The following is a 20,970-nucleotide window of genomic DNA, read 5'->3' as shown; positions in this document are numbered from 1 at the left end:
AAATGAGCGTGGTCTAGTGTAGTTGTTTAGAAATAACTCCAATGTATTATAACCTGGGTTTCCTCTTTTGTGGTTGGCCATCAGTGATGTACGAACCAGGCAACACTTCTAAAAAGGGTCACTCAGCCCATCATACAGGTTGTAAACAAACCTCCAGGGAAGAGACAACAAATGTGAACAATAGGATTAATCATGAATCGAACCCACTTAAGGCCCTGTCACACTGTCCCGAAATTGACACCCGATGGACACACGAATATGGAATTGTGAATTTCGCACGAAGATGGCCCCGAACCACACACGAAGGCAACATTTACATTACATTTAAGACGTACAACTGCAATGAAAGTACCAAAAACAATTATGTTACATTACGATGATACAGTACTGATATTTTCAGACTTTGTTCTTTACTTTATCCGTCTTTATATGTAGAAAATATTACGTTTTCTCCGTAATGTTGTTTCCATAACAACAACAATTTCCTGTCAACTGTCCTTCAAAATAATATATTATATCCTTTTTAGTTTCACAGAACACAAATTGGGTTATTTACATAATATATTTACATGATTTTGTTGTGCAATAAAACAACCCGATGGACACACGATAAAGGAAATGTTCAAATTCGGCTGTGATCGTAGCAACATCGGGCCATTCGTGAGGGCATCTTAAGCCATCGTATGACCGCTGGCGGAGTTTCTCAGGCTCCGGCAGCAACTTCGTGAGCGGAGGCAAAATCTTTGGCATGCCAAAAAATTGCCGAAGGACCTTGCGAAGGTTCATTTTCGTGTTGAACTCGTGTGTCAATTTTGCCCTTCGTAAGGCCATCGTGAGGGCATCTTGTTATCATCGGTGCCATCGGGCATTCGCCCCGATCAGAGTGAGGGTGAATGCACCGATGATAACACGAAGATGACACGATTTGACAAGATGCCCTCACGAGTGCCTTACGAAGTTGCCGCTCACGAAGTTGCTGCCGGAGCCTGAGAAACTCCACCGGCGGTCATACGATGGCTTAGATGCCCTCACGAATGGCCCGATGTTGCTACGATCACAGCCGAATTTGAACATTTCCTTTATCGTGTGTCCATCGGGTGTCAATTTCGGGACAGTGTGACAGGGCCTTTACTGATTCCACACATTTATTTTCTTGTAATGAAGGATTATACGTAACATATTGAGAGATACGCTTAATTTCAGTTTTACCCTATTCATTTAGTGTTTTAGATAAACGGTTGGCTTGATCCCGTCCCAGCCCAGTGGCCTGTACTACGAAGCCGGTTCAACCTAACCAGGGGCCTGTACTACGAAGCTGGTTCAACCTAACCAGGATATGTTTGAGTTAATCCAAAACATACGCGCTCTCGCTAAACGGTCCTACGACGCGGGTTATCAAGTGGATCGCTCAAGCCAGCCGTGTCCTATCTAGTTAGGTGCGCGTTCACATGAGAGGGGTGGTTTCTGGAGCATTCGACCAATCACAAACATGGAGAAGCGTACTGACAGCACAGCGTCATACTTCCTGAATGAAAAGTCAACTATAATATTAGACATATGAAGAAGTTAAACTTTAAACATCCATGACTTAAACACTTGATCAGGATCAAAGCCACAGAGCTGCAGCTGCAAGGTGAACACAGCTGGAACAGAACACGTGTTTGCATGCGTACATTAACAGGTTTATGATATCACTGCCCGTCTAAAACACGATCTGACTTTAATAATACTAATAATAATGGATTACATTTTTTATTTAGAGCGCTTTTACAGGTGCTCAAAGCGCTTTACAAACACATATTACACATATTAGACATGTAAATGTCATTACTGTGGACATTACCCACAGGAGCTTTAACCTCCGCACACTGAGCTCTGATTGGTCAGCAGGCGGTGCTTTCACTGAGTTGAGCTCTTAGCCTCTCAGCATAAGTTACCATGGAGATCTAGCCTGCTAAAAAGAGAACCAGCGTGGTAGGACCGGAAACCCAGAGTGTTCCCTGAAGTTAGCCGCTAAGAGAACATCCGGCTTCGTAGTGCAGGCCTCTGGAGTCAGACAAGAACATGGAGATTGTGTGCTTGTACACCACGAATGATGTGGCGCTTAATCGCACAGTGGCATCCTGGGCTGCCACAATCCGTGTGACCACTGGGGTTACCTGCCCCGCCACACTTCGTCTGTGGTGAATTCCCTCTACCTGAACAGCTGGTGCCTACAGTGTTGTCAGACCTGGGAGCAATTGATGGCCAGAACCACAACAAGGAGACCCAAGTTGTAAAAGGAGGAAAAAGATGGCCCTGACACATGCTATGCTGCCCCAAAGCTCAAACCTGTGTTTGGTTTCATGCCATTAGGGTTATGACAATTTAAATGTATTAACTGCCACCCTAAAAGATATATACATGTTAATGTTGTCCCTTTTCAGTTTTACAGTATCTGTGTATGTCACATGTCTGTTGTCCATCTGTCATGACTGTATTTCTGTTCTACCCTTCCCACTTTATGTCTGTGCCCTTTGTCTCTTTTGTATGTTCTCATTGGTCCAAAGGTCTCTTGAAAGGTAGGACAGGAGAAGAGTCTCTCCCCATCTTAACCAGCTCTAATAAGATCTGCTGATTTGCTGTGCATTTTAATTGCTTAATGTCTGTGAGAGCATTCCAATGTGTTATCATCGGGATGAACTTGATCCATCAACGAAAAGCATTCAAAGCATAGTTAATCCAATAATTGATCAGATCAAACTACTTGATTTGTATCGTCAACGACTTTCAAACTCTATATTTATGTTATCTGTGTCATTCTCCTGGGATTTCATGAACGCTGAAAGTGGGCGATTTGACTTTCTATTTTGGAAGGTTATTCACCCACTCCCACCCACTCACCCATCTTTGCTCTAAAGTCACCTCATCACGTACTAGAATCCTTCCCGACTCTTTCCTTCTGAAACATTTCCACGTCACTTTATAACAGTTTCTCTCTTAAAGTGTGTGCGGTCACTGAGTCCAGGGAAAGTGCTTTCAAGATGTCCCTTCCTATTGACCAGCAGATGTGTTTGATTAGCTGTGATTATCGGGAAGTGTTCCAGTGGCACTGGTACAGACAGAAGCACACTCAAAGGATATGAAAACACAGGAAGACTTTGTAGCTGCCAGCACCCAGTGGCATAACCTTTCTTCCTTAACAACGTGGCAGTGCGGGACACATCTCTGCTGGTTCTATCGCGCCATGCTTCTGTCGCTTCACCTGCTAGCAGACTGTTAGCACCCTGTTAACCCTGTTGCTAACAGACACTAACGCTGCTAAGAGATTTGGGTTCAATAGAAAGGGCTTTTCATGACTAATTAACATTCTAAATGATTTTAAGATGACGTTCTTACCCCCCACCCACTTTATGCTCAACTCCCACTCTCTCCACCTTGTCAGATGTCCACATGTGTTCAGACAGCGTCCGCAGTTCTACTTTCCGCTAACGGCCTCTCGCTCCACTCTGAACGTTTTTTTGTGGATTTATACAACAAATACTGGATGTGGGTTGAATTTGCCAGAAGTTTGTCAGAATGTGATTGTGGTCCATTTGTACTTAAACACAGGTATGGTTTCTAAAATGTGATGTCTGTGGTTCCCGAAGTGTTTCCGCATGGAGCATGATGAGCCTGAGAAGCTTCAGTGTACATTCTGTTCTGTCCCCATGGGAATCTGGATGGTTCATATGATAACCATAATATGCTATAAGCAGACCTGAGCGGAGAAAGGAAACAGAAGAGGAGACATGTTTCACTTCTGCATCCTTAAGTGCGTTTCCTGCTGTTATGCTACTGACCTGAGCTGGGAAGCTAATGCTAGCCTGTAGCTCTTACTTCCTGTGCATGACGTTCTCTAAAGTCAGAGTGAGGAGCCATCTGTAGTCAGCTCTACAGATGAGGTGCAAATGATTTCTACTGCTTGGATCTCATGTCAGAATATGGCCACATTTAGCATGTGTATGCACATTTCCTGTTTGAATCTTGACCACAGTATTTATGTCTTTGAATCACTCCTGTCTCCGACCAAATTCTGTATGTTCACTCGTTCACTTTGCCAAATATCTTGTATGGAATATTTTCACTGGCACTGTGTTTTCCAGTCTAGGAAGTGTGTTTTAAATATTTTGTACAGAAGTCACAGCGAATCGTAGATAATACAGCGTTGTTAGGCTTACTGTAGGGATTAGGTAAGGAGATAGGAAACGTTTGATAAAGAGAAAAATAACTATATCCTGGAAATCGCATTTCAAATCAAACAAATTGGTGCAAGCTGGATTTCTATGAACAGAATTTCTAGGAGACAGGGTTGCTTGTAAAACAAATATGTATAATGTTCAGCTATCGTATTAAATGGTAGGTTTGGATTTTCTGAGCTCCATCTTGATACAGTACTCACACACCAGCAGTATGACGCTCTGTGGCCTTTATGGTTAGGAGGAATACATACAGAGACACGTCCACATTACCAACACCATGTGCGTACTGTATTTTGATAGATTTTAAATCATTCAAACCTATCCTTTAAAGAAAATATGGAAAAGAAATGAATTGTATAAATCTGAATTATAGTCAGTGACCTGAACATACAGTCACTTCAGTAAGAGTTTGAAAAGCTGAAAATATAGAGTTAATATCATTTCTTTACCTGCAACCCCCATAACCTTTCACTTTCCCCTCTAACCTGTGCCGACGGGATGACCGGGTCTCCACTTCCTGCTCACACTATGACAACTTCCTGCTTCCATTTTAACTTTGAACTCTGCTTCACCTTTACAGCAGCGACGAGGACAACAAGCCTCTGCAGGGCAGCCAGACGTCTCTGGACGGCAACGTGAAGGAGAGCGACGACAGCCTAGTGGACTACGGAGAGGGCGGCGACGGCCAGTTCAACGAGGACGGCTCTTTCATTGGCCAGTACACGGTGAAGAAGGACAAGGACGAAACGGAGGGCAACGAGAGCTCTGAGGCCACCTCGCCCGTCAACGCCATCTACTCGCTGGCGTAGCGCCGTAGAACCACCCGGGGGACGCGGTGGCACCCTCTGATTTCAGGGTGTTACCACAAACCACAACACGATACACCAGACACAAACACACACACGTGAATATATTAATATATGAAACACATTAAACACAGAAGGGACGTGCGGCCTGTCTGGACACTGCAGGCTTCCCTCGGCAGTATCGGGGAAACAGGAGTGGAATCAGACCACGAGCCTTTATTCTAGTTTCCAGCTGGAAGAAACGGGCCCACTGGAGGTGACGTTGGGACACAGAGGACACTGCTCGTTTTCCTCTGCCCCGCCTGCCCCTGCACAGACTTGGGAGCAGCCTTCAGCACGTGGAGGCATTGACAAGCGTTCTTTAGAGATTTGACCTTGGTTGGTTTCTGCTCCAAATATGTTCAGCGTCCCTGCTCTCCTTCCTGATTCGCCCCTCAAAAACCTCTGTGAAGCATCCCAGTAAAGTACACACACGAGGTCCCTTACGCACACACGTCCTGTAACATATCAGCTTCTAACCATCAAACTCAACAGGATGCCCGCAGATATGTTTATCATATTGATATTTACGCAATGAAAGAGTTTAGTTTTTCCACAGCTGGTAGACGAGTCATTAATTCTTAATGAGTGCTGTATACAGTCCTGGCACACATTGTAGTGCCCTGCAAAACTATGCACTATCACCTCCTTCATAACATTTTGGGTTTGATCTGGTTAGTAAAAGTACACGTTTTGAGTTTCTTTTTTACCACTTGCAAACTAAATCACATGCTTTTATTCACTTTGCCTTGTTCGATGGAGTAGACACGTTTTTCTTACCTCTAATCCAATATTATAGTGCAGATGTTCAAAATGGCCGCCACAAGAAAAGCTATTTCTGCCACAAGCACCAAGCTCTGCTAAAGTATGTTGTTAATGAATCCCCTTTTATTTTGGAGCATGGTCGTAGCTTAGAGCAAGGAACATGGAAGGCCGGTAGACCACAACCGAGTCAATCCCCTCGTTAGCATGCATGCTAACTCTGCATTCATGTCACATGGGGACAACTGTCGGCTGACAGTGAACATGTTTCTGTTTTACTAGTTACTACACACAGGACTTTTTAAAGTAATTTAGCACCAAACAAAACATTGCAATGTCAACGCTAATAATAAAACAAGTTACAATTGCTTTTTATTTATTTATAAATATTCCAAATTACCTATATTAATATTTTTAACATTTACACCTTCATTCTGGAAGTTTAGGGCCCAAATCGCAAAGATCCCAATGAGTTTGTATTACGTGTAAGCCAAGTCATGTTTTCAAGTTAAATGTACGTTTACCCAACGGGACATGAATGCAGCTTGAGAGCAGGAATCCTTGAGGTGTGTTCAGACTACATGTTTGCCTTTGATTTATTTTACCATATGTCTGGATTGTGTTTTTTGTTTCTTTCTTTTTGCATTCTGAGTTTATTTGCCTTAAAAAGCCATTTTAAAAACATTAGAGTAACATGCACTGACCTGCAGTTCTCTTTGTTACTCCAGACCTTTTGTTTGTCTTTTGTTTATGAGTTGGAGTCATTAAGGCTAAAAGTAGACACAACGTTTTGCTGAATGACACGTTTGGATTATTTAATTTGTGCATTGACTTTGTATCAATCACACCCTCTGAAATGTCAGTCTGAACCGCCTTCACACAGGAATCCAATAATCTTTCCCTCCTCTAGTTTTTTAAACTCGATTATTTTGTCAATCATTACCGATCAAAAAGGCACTAGGGCAAGAATACTTGAATTTACAGCATGAAAATATATACATTAAATTCACAGCCACCGTTGAGATGAAACGTATCCGCTAGTTTTTTAGTTTTGCTGAGGAAGAAAGAAAAAAGAAAAGAAGTATGTACACTCATGTACTCACATGTGTGTCCTTCTGCTAGCTCACTGAAGGACTGACTTTATGTTCTACTAAACGTTCGCTGAGTGCTTCTCTGTCCCCTCGTCCTGTCGGCACTCAGACTTGCTACTCAACAGTACTATTAAAACCTCCGATGCTAAATCAAAAGATCTTAACAGCAGTTAGCGACTGCAGTTCACTTTTTATTTTAAATATTTATTTTATATTTCTATTTATTACATTATGTGGATAGTATTAATATAAGTCCTTCATTGAATTAATTGTTATATACATATTTCTTACCAACTTATTTTGTTGTTTCACAATCGAAATAGCCAGAATAAAGATGTCTCCAGAATATGTTGTTGTTCACGAGAAGCATAAACACAAGTGTATGTTCCAGATGTTTGTGTCAGCTGGCTTTCCAACATGTCATGGCTGTTGTTTATCGGTCATTGTGCTGCTCTTCTCTACTCATGTCGTATTACAGGTACTCTGTGTTTTACTTCAGATGTATGTACGTTAGCCTTCCCACCACACAGTTATTATTTAGTTGACATATTTTCTGTACATGTAGGTCCTGATCTCTTATATTTGTAAATATATAAAAGTCGATGTCCCCAAAAAATGCTTTATCCGAAAAGGAAACTAAAAGTCACAAATGTGTATCCAGCAAGCAAATGTGACGGTGCAACGCGGGGTGTCCCGCGCCTGCAGAGGAGCTGACCAACGTGTGCACTCTGCAGAGTAACAAGAACCATCCTCCACTCAACGCTGCCCTTTGCTTTGTGGTGTGCGGTGCTGACTGGCAGGTTATCAGTCACTCGCTGATGATGGTTTGGGTTGTATATTGTGAGGAATATGTTAGATTCTGTAAGATGTAAATAAGACAGAAGTGCTCCAGAGTTGTAGCACAGTTTTAGTAGGCCTAAAAGAACATTGCTGAGGTATTAGATCACACTCCCCTGCTTGAGACTTCCTCTCACCTTCACAGCCTGTTGTTGCTTCACTGGTCCCCTTTCCTTGCCTCCTCAATGACTGAAGGTTACACTGAAGAAACTGAAACGTTGACTTTAATTAAATGTATTATGCCAACAGATTTCACATAACTGGATTAGGCTAGCAGAAAGCAATAATATTAAGTTAAATGAAAAACATTGGTTCAACTTCATATTATTGCTTTCAACTAACCTAATAGCAATACATTTAATTAAAGTCAACGTTTCAGTTTTTTCATTGCAGAGGGTAAACAGAAAACAATATAAATATTTACAGGGCCGTCCCGGGCCAACTTGAGGCCCCACGCTAAGTTAGATGATGAGGCCTCTGCTTCGCGAGCGTCGGTGGGGGGGGTGCTAGTGGAGCCTCGCAGCGTCACACTAATTGCGCCGCATAAACGCATAGGTGCGTTGAGGCTCCGTCCGCAAGAAGAGGCCCCACGCAGTCTGCGGGACCTTCCAGTGGAAGCATTATTTGTATCTGTAGTGGCTTAACGTTATTCAACTTATCCTAAATAAGTTGTCAATTTAAACAATTAAACATGAGAATTCATGGCCCACAATCAATTCACCTTTTTTAAGAAGTCTGCGGTTCTTGGCTCCTTTAGAGGGGTCTTGTTAGAACAGACGTTGTGGATCCATTAGGTCATGTTCATCTTCAGACTTTGAAGGAGGAGGTCCCTAAAACGGAACATGTGTCCCGGTGCGTTTACCCGACCCAGTTCAGATGTAACCACGCTAACCTCCCTCTGCGCGTGATGGACATACAAAGAGGACGTCCCAGTCTAAGTGAATAACGTTGGAGTAACGGAATATTTGTTATCCTCTGACAGTGTTAAAAAAACGTAACATTTACTCAGCTATGCATCACTGTGATCTTCTTTCATATAGGAAAAAGTCAAACGCTATTTTCATCTACTTTGAAGAAGATGCTCAGTGAATGGACTGTAGCTGATTCTACTGCTCTCACGCCGCACCGGCTGAGAAACAACCCATATGGTTTTTGGCGACGTTCTCTTTATAAGTCCATGCCGAAGTGAGCGTGGTTAAACGTTAACTGGGTTGTAAAAACGATAGGTGATGCAGCCATTTAAAACATTACTGGCCTTGCATTTCTCGCCCGTTAAAAAAAAAAAACATTCTGTCATTTATACCCTCTTCCAAAAATGTTCGCCCCGGTCTCTCCGCAGAAACTCATAACGTCCTCGGAGTTGAAATGAGTTTAAAGCCATTATGTTTCAGTATGTTGGTTCTGATGTTGTTAGTTTAAGTACGGAGCACAGACATCCTGGCCAACACAGAGACGCTGCTGAACTAGAAGGAAGCCAAGAAAAAGAGATCCAACGTGGGGTCCGAACTTTCTCACTGGAATCATTCTAACAGTTTTCCTCCAGGTTCGGTCTGGACCCTGCACCCCCTCTTCCCACACGGCCTTTCCTCTTCCCCCCCAGCTGGATCACAGGGGGGAAAGGTTTTAAAACAGGCTATATTATAAAGAAAAGAGAATTATGCATATTCGCAGTGCTTTTTTTCCTGTTGTGCACGTTGACTCTCTTTGTCCTGTCTGCATCGTCTCAGCTCACCTTTAACGGGGTGTTTCTTTTCATTCTAAATTGCTGCAGTGGAGAACTTGACTGCACATACCAGATTTGCAACTAGAATTGTCAATGATTGATCACATGCTGTCTGGCTTTTTAAAATGATTTCTCATGTTAGCGTCTTCTTGCTTTTACCATATGTATCAGAGCAGCTGGTCAAAGTCTTGCTTCTTCAACATGCAAAATAACAGCTTTTGTAAGGTACATACTCAACAGAAAATGACATAAATATATTCACCTTGTATGCGTGTATGATGAGATGTTGCATCTTCTGCTAGCGACGCCTTCTTTATAGTAAAGCTATCTCCTTTTCTCTATCCTGACGGCTGGTCTCTCTGTTCCTCCCTGACCCTTTTCAGTGTTAAAGACTACCATGTGCTCTTATTCATGATTCTCAGAGCACAGCCTCCAGCTCAGCAGAATTCTTCAGACATGGGACAGATGAAACTGACTTCATCGCAGGTACAGCTGCTGTTTGCATCGTTTCTTTAGAAACCATAATGATGCAGTCAGCCCACACTGTGTTCCTGTCTAACCACCAGAACCTGGAAGACAGTGCAACCTTTCCTTGAAGTGATATCCTTCATACACCAGAGGGCAGAGGAGCTCACAATGGGCAGGTCTGTCACAGGCCTTGCACATACATTATAGAAGCTAACCTACCAGTGTTAAGAAGAAACTAGCACACCAGAAAAAACAGATCCAGTAAACCCGACAGGTTCGGAACTGGGGGGGTGAACCTTCGGGCTGTCAGGCTCCAGTACCACTGCTCCACATTCACTCAGTATACCTCAAAGCAATTTCCACCCAACATATTGTAAGTACTGTATACAGTACAGCTGACACAACACAACTAATACGCTTTCCTATTGTTATGAAATAACCCTTTTCTGAACCTGAGCTCTTGGAATGAGAGTTCCTTCAACACTGAAAGCTTGGAGTTCCGCAAAGAACAACAAATGCCTCCAACACTGTCACCTCACTCACAACCCAGCTTTTATCTTTTGCTCAATAAAATAAGGACTTCAAATAACCATACTACACTTACAGTCACACAGTAAGAGAGACAATCTCGCTTTTTCTGGTATGCCACAATTGCCAGCCCTGTGATAGAACTGCCAATGGTTTTCAATAGGTTTCCATCTCCTCTTCCACATCTGAGGTACACCTGTGTACAGACAGCATGCCCTTCAGTTGACTGGAGTCTCAGCACAGTAACATGTAATCCTCATCCCAGCCATATCCCCTCCCCACTTGGATGGATGACCTTCAGTGAAGCAGCTTCCACATGTACATATACTGTGTGTAAGTAACCCTCTGTCCCCTTGAGGCTTTGCTGTTACACATCTGTCTCCAGTAGAAATCATTGACAATACCCCCATGACCTGCTCTGCCAGACCCTCCCTCACAATAATGTTGAGCACTTCTGTGTGGTGCATGTCATGTCTAAAAGCAATCATATAAAACTCTGATACTTTAGGTATTTGGTGTAAAGGCTTTTAAACCCTCCAGACACCACACTAATCATTTACAGCCATGTTTCTGCCCACAACGCAAACCAGGACTTTATAGTCTATTGATTTATCCCCTGTGCCTAAGGATACAAGTGATTACACCATTCCAATTAAACTGCCAAGCTCTCTAAGTTCTTTTTAGACGGACAAAAAACCCTCAAAGATTTATAAAACGTTCATAAATCTAGTTGTGAGTGTAACAGACATGGAGAGATCACAAAGGAGTGGTCTCTTTGGTGGTGACATGTTTTATTAAAGATGGCCTAATCCATTCCGCCTTGACCCCCTCATGGCTGGTAAATATTAATATTTCAGCCCACCATTGACTACTGTCCCCTCCAGCGCGTCCATTAGTGGGTAAAAGGCCATTAGCAACCCAATACCTGGCCTGGGGGGTGGGGGGGGGGAGTCTCAGAGGAAGTGTTGGGTAATTATGATATCTTTCACTGAAAAAGACATAGCTGTGTGTGTGTGTGTGTGTGTGTGTGTGTGTGGTGTGTGTGTGTGTGTGTGTGTGTGTGTGTGTGTGTGTGTGTCTCTGTGTGTGTGTGTGTGTGTGTCTGTGTGTGTGTGTGTGTGTGTGTGTGTGTGTGTGTGTGTTCTATGTTAAATAGACCCACATGTTGATCCTTCGATGGTCAGAACATAAAGCCTTTGGCTCAGGCTTCGCTCCTGTGTTCATGCTGAAGAGAACATGTGGTAAAGATACCATATAGAGCTCTTATTGTCAGATCATGCTCATCCGTGTGTTAAGAAAACAACACAACATGCTTGTACTCAAATGCACGACAAGGTTAACAAATCAGAACGTCTTTAGTTAAAGAACAAACAACTCACAACAACAAATCCCTCTTCTATGAGGCAACACGTATCAGAGCAAGCTGCAAAAACAACATACTATTAATCCATAATATTTTCACAATGGTTCTTTGCTTGCATCGCTGTATCTCTTGACGAACACGAAACAAGACGAAGCGGCACAGGACAAAGGCAGGACTATTTATTCAAGAGGTAAGGGGAACACAGGGAGGGGCCGATAATCTCACTGGCAGCAAAACACACACTGGCAGGAAGTAAAGGCTCTGAAAGGAGAAGGAAAGGTACAGTAAGTACAACATAAAACAGGAAGTTCAATGACAGGCAGTGCATGACCAGACTAGACATACGTGACTGTAAGTGAACAAGGAGACACGGCTAAACATAACTATAAACTAAACATCAAACATATACCATAAACCTGATAAACAACCTAACATGGGTAAATGAGTAACATGATGTGATGTTACACCGTGATTCTGAATACTGATGGTGACCAATCTGTCTAATTTTAAATCAACTGTTCTCTCAAATATCACAAATTAGAAATCAAAAATCAGAATGATCCAACGTTGACTATAACCCCTCGATTCCACCGGGTCCGCCTGCGTCGCGTCACGGCTGCGCCGCGGTTTTGGTCCGGCCTCATACCCTACCGGGCGCGTTTCAGGAGCGTGTTGTGGAAACTTTCACTCGTCAATGATCCGGAGATACAATAGTAGTGTCACAAACGAGCTGAGAACCAAAATGCAACACACGGGAAACCAGGGATAGTCGCTAACCAGCTTTATTATAGGCAAAGGGCTGGTCGGGGACAAACTGGCAGGCAGTAGGCAAAGGGCTGGTCGGGGACAAACTGGCAGGCAGTAGGCAAAGGGCTGGTCGGGGACAAACTGGCAGGCAGTAGGCAAAGGGCTGGTCGGGGACAAACTGGCAGGCAGTAGGCAAAGGGCTGGTCGGGGACAAACTGGCAGGCAGTAGGCAAAGGGCTGGTCGGGGACAAACTGGCAGGCAGTAGGCAAAGGGCTGGTCGGGGACAAACTGGCAGGCAGTAGGCAAAGGGCTGGTCGGGGACAAACTGGCAGGCAGTAGGCAAAGGGCTGGTCGGGGACAAACTGGCAGGCAGTAGGCAAAGGGCTGGTCGGGGACAGGCGAGGGTTCCAGGAGTAAGCAAGACGGGAGTCGCAGGTACAGGCAGGGTCAGGGGTAGACAAGGCAGGCTGGTCAGGGGCAGACAAGGTCGAAACCGGGAGAGCAATCTGGAAGGTAATCTCGGCGTCGGAAAGACTGGCATCCTGCGAAGTACGATCCGGCACTGAGGTGAGACTGAAGTGGGCCTATATACTACTGGAGCTGATGGGTGTAACAGAGTGAGAGAGAGAAACAGGGTGTGACTACCAGGTGACTAAGGAATGCTAATGCAGAAAATAGGTGAGCGAGGGAGCAGACTGTGACAAGTAGTTATATAATATAATAATTATAATAATAATAATAATAAAACTGGTCCGATGCAAACAGAGTTGTCTTGTTGGTTCTTTATTTGAAGCTTCAAAGGTACATGTCATACAGAGTACAGAGTAGCCTGCAGGAGTGCACACAGAGGGAACTGTGTGTGTGTGTGTGTGTGTGTGTGTGTGTGTGTGTGTGTGTGTGTGTGTGTGTGTGTGTGTGTGTGTGTGTGTGTGTGTGTGTGTGTGTGTGTGTGTGTGTGTGTGTGTGTGTTTTATAGGGACCTTGGCGGTTCTGCTATTTCTGTAACTGTTGTTGTGCAGACAAGTGTGATAGTGAGCACCTGGTAGGGACCCTGCCAACGGCTGTATCTCCAGCTCTTCCTTTGGAAGTCCTTGACCAGCACGAAGTCGCCTGGTTGGATACGGTGGAGCGGAGCAGTAGCTGGGGTAGGCAGAGCTGCTGCTACCTGACGTCTGATGTCTGCTAAATTGGATGACAGGTTAACACAATATGACAACATTGCGTCTTCACACAGGCTTGTGGAAGGAAGGGGACAAGGCAAGGCAACAGGCCTCTGTTTCCCCCATGATCTTGAAGGAGAACTGAGGTCCTACACCCATCGCGTTCATCCACTGCCTGTGTAAAAGGCTTGGTAGGATCAGGTAGACCTAGCGTCGGAGGGGATTGGAGAGCCAGCTTCATGTTAATGAAGGCTTCATCAGCTTCTGGTGTCCGTATAAGCCGATCTGCAGGTTTCAAACCGGTGACATGCATGATTGTACGGAGTGGCTGTTCGAGCGGAGAATAGTTAGGAATGAATGACCAGCAGTACGAACACATACGCAAATATGACACCATCTGTCGCTTAGTGACAGGTTTTAGCAGAGCAGCCAATGATGCAATACGCTTATCTGAAAGCGTTTTTCCCTCCCCTGAAATGATGTGAGCCAAAAGTATAACTGTCTTTTGTACATATTGGAGTTTAGACAAACTGGCCTTGTGGCCTAGGGTGCTCAAATCATAAGATCATCAACATACTGTATGAGTGTGGTGCCTTTAGAAACGTGTAGAGAGGCCACACTTGTACACAACACTTGGTTGTACACAGTGGGAGATTCGCAGTAGCCTTGACACAAACGTGTGAATGTGTACGGCTTACCATCATATTCAAATGCAAACCAAAATTGACTGTCTTTGTGTACAGTGAAAAATGCTGCAGAGGCGGGAACTTGAGAGAGAATGAGATAAGGATTTGGAATGAGCGGCGCGCGTGCGTGTACGGCTTCATTTATAGCTCGTAAATCCTGCACAAATCTCCATTCGTCAGGGGGTTTGTCACGGATCTTTTTAACCGGAAACACAGGAGTGCGGACTGGAGAATGGAGAACTACAGAGGGGCAAAAAAGTATTTAGTCAGCCACCAATTGTGCAAGTTCTCCCACTTCAAAAGATGAGAGAGGTCTGTAATTTTCATCCTAGGTACACTTCAACTATGAGAGACAGAATGGGGGGAAAGAATCCAGACAATCACTTTGTCTGATTTTTAAAGAATTTATTTGCAAACTATGGTGGAAAATAAGTATTTGGTCAATAACAAAAGTTCATCTCAATACTTTGTTATATACCCTTTGTTGGCAATGACAGAGGTCAAACGTTTTCTGTAAGGCAACACAGACTTTCAACTCCCTCCAAAGATTTTCTATGGGGTTGAGATCTGGAGACTGGCTAGGCCACTCCAGGACCCTGAAATGCTTCTTACGAAGCCACTCCTTCGTTGCCCGGTTGGTGTGTTTGGGATCATTGTCATGCTGAAAGACCCAGCCACGTTTCATCTTCAATGCCCTTGCTGATGGAAGGAGGTTGTCACTCAAAATCTCACGATACATGGCCCCATTCATTCTTTCCTTTACACGGATCAGTCTTCCTGGTCCCTTTGCAGAAACACAGCCCCAAAGCATGATGTTTCCACCCCCATGTTTCACAGTAGGTATGGTGTTCTTTGGATGCAACTCAGCATTCATTCTCCTCCAAACACGTGGCTTTTGGCAAAGCTCAAAAAGAAAACTCGAGAGGGATGAGTTATTGTTATTACAACGTGACTTCACTATTATTTAACAACTCTTTTTATTGGGTTCTTTTATTTGGGGTTAAGTACATTGTCAGAATAAGTGAGAAATAGTCACGTTGTAATAACAATAACTCATCCCTCTCGAGTTTTCTTTTTGAGCTTTGCCAAAAGCCACTGTGTCAAGTGTCCTACTTGGGTTGCCGTACGGAGTTGTCCAATATGGCGGACCATCTCGCACATGCGCACTGCAGATCGGGCAGAGCTGCAGATCTAAAGCCACTGAAGAAGCATTTCAGGGTCCTGGAGTGGCCTAGCCAGTCCCCCAAAACATCACTGCTCTAGAGGAGATCTGCATGAAGGAATGGGCCAAAATACCAGCCACTGTGTCAAGTGTCCTACTTGGGTTGCCGTCCAGAGTTGTCCAATATGGCGGACCATCTCGCACATGCGCAGTACAGATCGGGCAGGGGGACAGATCGGGTAGTGACACCGAGGACCGAGGAAATATTCGACCTGAGACGCAGCCACTCTCTCACACATGCTCCACGGCAGCAGGGGGCGCTACTGAGTCCATTGGGAAGGCGGGAGGTTGAGCAGAGCATGGAACAGCCCTTGCCAGCCTGATGACAGGTGTTTCTAGCGATCCAGCGATCTGGGCCAGTGTTATAGACTAGTGATAATATTATAAGGTGCATTTAGCGATCACAACGAAAACAGCCAAGACACATATTGAGCCCAGAAAATGTAGTTTATTAGGGCTGTAAATATAATAAGCCTATGGGTAAAATGGACAACATTGTAAAGGAGATTTAAACCATACATATAGCAATTCTGCACTCGGTCAATCAGCTGCTCTTCATTTTCTTTCCTGCTATATTCAATGAGTGATTCAAATATCTTTTACCACAAGTTCTTAATAAAACTGACACTGTTGGACTCGGTACTAGTTGACTGCTACCAGAAGTAAAATAAGTACTTTACTGTGTACTTTGTGAGTAATCCTCTATCAGGCCCCTCCATAGTACATAATGCATGTTTTCTGCTTTCTTTGATGAATGATAAAAATAAAATGTTACCATTAGTTCTTAATGAAATTGATACTGTTTGACTTTGTATTAGTTAGCCTACTACTAACAATACATTGAAGTACTTTTACTGTGTATTTATTGAGAAATCCTCTGTCAAAGTCCCCTGCTGGGAACAACATCAAGCCACTTCTGCTAAGTTTGATGAGGGAATTATGTTGTGTTGCCATTAGTTCCTCGTGAGATTGATCCTGTTGGACTCAGTACTACTGAAACTACCCCCACAAGTACTATGAAGTACTTATTGTGTACTTTTTCAACAATCCTCTGTCAATGTCCCCTCCTGAGTAGGCTACAAGAATGCATGTTTTTCTTTGAATAAGCGTTAAAACACATTTCTTCCTGAAACTGATATCATTGGACAGAGTATTTTAAGAGGATGGTGGACATGATATCAGCAATACTCAGTCAGTACTCCGGCAGCAGCATTTGTACCCCTTGGAAAGTCTTTAGAGTCTGGCCTGGATAACTGGTCACAAATATCCTTCAGCACACTGACACACTCTGTCACATGGTTGGCCTCTTATGATGCTGCTGTCTTTTAATATATAACTATTCCTCGGCCGCTAGTTCATCACAGATTCTTCAGTCTCATCAGCCTCATCCTTCCATCCCCTGCAGTCAACGCCTCAGCCTCCAGCACACTTCCAGTGTCTGACTCCATGTGATATTGTCCTGATGCTGTAAGGGTGATGCTGCCCATGATCACCACAGTGCCAAGGACCTCATATTATGTCTGCATTCATGTACATCACCCATTATAACAATTTGCTTTCCTTTTTCTCTTCTCTTAACTGAATAGCCCTGTCTTAAGTATAACCCAATGTAAAGTCCTTTTCCTGCACCATTTTAGGCTTCAAAACAGGCATTTTTTACTTTATGTGTTTGGAGAATGACACAATCAATGGCCCAGAATTGTACTTATAAACTCTATCTTGTGGTGCTTGAAGAAATACAGACGGGTTAAGCCGGCCAGGTTCTATATATCTATATATATATATTATATATATATATTATGCCTTTTTGGAGCCCTTTTTTGCAATATTATTAAAATGTCACTAGTTATTTAAACAAACCACTATCTGAGGATAATACAAGCAACCATAAACACATCCCTTACTAGAGCCATTGAAGCCCATGAAGAACTTTTCTGTTTCCACAAATCTGTCCATCTGCTGTATAATAAAGTTGCCACGTGTGTTTCAAATTCAATTAAGGCACTATCTGTGCAGAACTATTACAAATATTCTTCATTGCAGTATTTTAAAAGTGTTCAGAAAGACTGATCAATTATATGCTATATATATATATAAAATCAATATTGTTATTAACTTCAACCAAAGTCAATTTAATAGCGGGCAAAAATGGTTAATTGCCATGGATGTGGTGTTTGATATAGTTTACGTTCAATTTAACTATTTTAGGCAGAAAAACGTATATTGACAAACCGTTTTAATAATTTACTATAATTTAGAAAGTTTTTGTGAGAAATCATTTCAAAAGTAAACTTTTTTCATTTTATATTTAAATTTGAAATGTTTGCACACAACATTATTAATTTATACATTTTTATAATTTTAAAAATTATGAATCCATTTATTTTATTGTATTTCCTTGAGGCTGGGGAATATATCCAGCATGTGGTTCAACATGTAATACAAGTAAGTATATGTACAACATGGAAAAGTAAATAAAATAAGTTAATAGGATGTGGATTTATTTTCTCTCACCTTGTAATTACACAATCAAACAATCTATCATTTAGGCTCTTCCAAAAAACATTTTGTTGAAATTGGACACATTTTTTTCGAAGCTTATTGACTGACATGCGATGACTGGGACTGATGGAAGAATCTGAGAGGAATGAACTGAAGCAGAGAAATAATCATATTTTAAAAGACAGCAGCTTCCTACTGAGGCCAACAAGAGTCACAAGGGTGTGGTCAGTGTGCGGAAGGATAGACCAGCTATCCAGGCCAGACTCTAAAGACTCCAAGGTAGTATAAATGCGGCCTGCCGAAGTACTGACTGAAGTATTGCTGATATCAAGCTACCAGTCCTCTTAAAGTACTCTGTCCAACAATATCAGTCTCAATGACCAAGGTGTTTTAACGCTGATTCAAAATAGCAGAGAACACTGCATTATGTAGCCTACTATGGAGGGGACTGAAGAGGATTACTCACAAAGTACACAGTAAAAGTACTTCCTTTTATTTGTCATGGTAGCAGTCAACTAGTGCCGAGTCCAACAGTATCAGTTTTATCCAGAACTTATTAAATCATATTTGAATCACTCATTGAAGCAGGAAAAAAATGAAGAGCAGCTGATTTGAAAAGACAAACTTGCCAAAAGTCACGTGAGTGAGTCACGTGACTTTTGGCAGTAATATTCCGCCGTGAGAAGAAAAAGTTTTGTACTTGTGTACTTACTTACTTGTAAACCTATGCTGAATTTGTCTCTGAAACATGATTTATTAGAAAAATGTGTTTATTTGATAGATAAGTTTTTTCGTTGCAAAACTAAATGCATTAGTTTGTAGATGGTGTTTTGTATTTGCAAACCACATTGTGTTTGTTAGTGAGGCATTTGTAAAACCTGTTTAGTTTGTTTGTGGAGTTATAGCAGGAAAATAGCTCCATAGGGACGGTACGGCGTGATTACAACAGGTTCGGCAGAACGGATCAACCCTACATCCTATTTGTGAGCTGCCCAGAGTGTGGGAGGCACACCTTTGAGCGCGGGAGGAAGCTCAGAAACATGAGAGTATCCCGTAAATGCGGGAAGAGTGACATCACCAACGTCATCATCCTCAACCAATACCAGTGTATGCAGGACATGTATTTTAGTGTGGACTTCAGTTTTGTATTGTGTATTGTATGTATTATGTATTCTATGTCTATGTCATGCCAATAAATGTATAGGGCAGACAGATGATAGCAGAACACTATGTTTTACTGTCGGGGGAACGGGTGGCTGTCATCGCCATTATCCCTGCACTGAACCGGTACTGAAAATGTCTCCTTCACAGTTACACCTGCGGCTCCCATAGAATTTACAAATCTACCGCTGAGTTTACAATTTGGCAAATTTGCCTTTTCGATAACTGAATGAGTGGCCACTGAGTCGACCGGACAAGTGAAATCAGTGCCCATAATGAGTGTAGGACATTTCTTAAATGAGGCTTCGTCATAATTTACATAATGTGCTTACAGTGGGTGTAGGTGCACGCTCTATTCTATCAATAGCTTGCATAATGTGTGTGTGTGTGTGTGTGTGTGTGTGTGTGTGTGTGTGTGTGTGTGTGTGTGTTTTATAGGGACCTTGGCGGTTCTGCTATTTCTGTAACTGTTGTGCAAACAAAGAGAGATAAGACTTGTTGCTGACTGTTATCTTGCAATGCTCTTTTGAGGAACAAGAATTGTACAAGTGTGATAGTGACAGGAAGCATCTTGGTGCGATGGTGTCTGACACCTAAACATAACAAAAGGTCGAGCAAGGGACATGTACTGAGTACAGTGTCATCATATAAGCGTTGCATTTGGTTTTACCATACAGTACGTAACATAAGAAATTGCCACTACAAGTGTTTCAGAAGCGTTTCAGAAGCGGACCGTCTTGCCTGCCGGCTCGCAGTTTTGGTTGATTTGGGCATATTTCCTGGACAGGCTACTTTGTAGACAAAGTTAATAATAATTGTAATATTCCAGTTATAAATGAAAAGATGTGTTGCTGTATTTTAGTGGTAAAAAAATGCATTCATCATCATAATTATTCTATATAATTTACAAAGTGCCTGTAAACAGGAGGAGAACGCTGGCATTTCTCCTCCTACTTGAAAGACTACGGAGGGATAGGGTCTGCAAATTTAGTTTATTTGGGGGATTGACTGGATGCTCTGACCGGTCCACTTCCTGCCCGGCGCTATGCAACGCCTCGCGTCGCGTCAAAAATAGACTTGCATCCTATTTTTAGCGGAGCCCAGCGCCGAGATGCTTCTGGGACGCTTCTAGCTGTAACGCGGCGCGTCTGGTGGAACAGCATCCATTGACTAGAGTGGCCACGATCGCTGTGAACGCCGCGGCACAGCCGTATCGGCCCCTACACACGGCGGCGTGCGTTGCCGCTTGGCGGAGGGCGTGTCTTGAGCTTGGGGAGTTTACACGAGCAACGCGACCAACAACCAATCCCATGATTCTCTCCTGTCAATTGCATAAAAGGTTTTACATGTCACACTTTATATGATGAACATTTATGACATTAATGCCTATGGTGCTATTTTACGCAACATTCCATGCTGGCTAATTACTGTCTATGCCTGCAAGCTGTCCATTCAAACGAAGTACACTGGATATAAACTCCCCAAACAGGCGAAAACCTACCAGTTTCACCCACTGTCTCTGCCACCCCCCCCCATGCCTGGCTCCTCCGGTTTGTATCCCGGAAGGTGAAGAGGGACTGATCATAAAGCACCGGGTGATTCCCTACCGCCACGATTATTTTCTCCTCCATTTTTGGCATATGAGGAAATGAAC

At 43.1% G+C, this 20,970-nt stretch overlaps 1 protein-coding gene across 13 annotated transcripts in view; it reads left to right on the top strand.

The window, feature by feature from the left end:
• nfasca (neurofascin homolog (chicken) a) overlaps positions 1–9,804 on the top strand; it is an 81,006-nt gene extending 71,202 nt beyond the window's left edge. For all 13 annotated transcript variants that reach the window (XM_034082253.2, XM_034082269.2, XM_034082268.2 and 10 more), the window contains one exon: positions 4,801–9,804. In XM_034082253.2, the coding sequence (XP_033938144.1) occupies positions 4,801–5,029 (229 nt within the window). In that variant the 3' untranslated portion in view covers positions 5,030–9,804. The remainder of the gene's footprint in view (positions 1–4,800) is intronic.
• Positions 9,805–20,970: the final 11,166 nt, after the last annotated feature.

This window comes from Pseudochaenichthys georgianus, chromosome 5 (genome assembly GCF_902827115.2).
Source record: "Pseudochaenichthys georgianus chromosome 5, fPseGeo1.2, whole genome shotgun sequence".
Lineage (NCBI taxonomy): Eukaryota > Metazoa > Chordata > Actinopteri > Perciformes > Channichthyidae > Pseudochaenichthys > Pseudochaenichthys georgianus.
The sequence above is the reverse complement of the archived record's forward strand: the minus strand, read 5'-3'. Positions and strand labels throughout refer to the sequence as shown.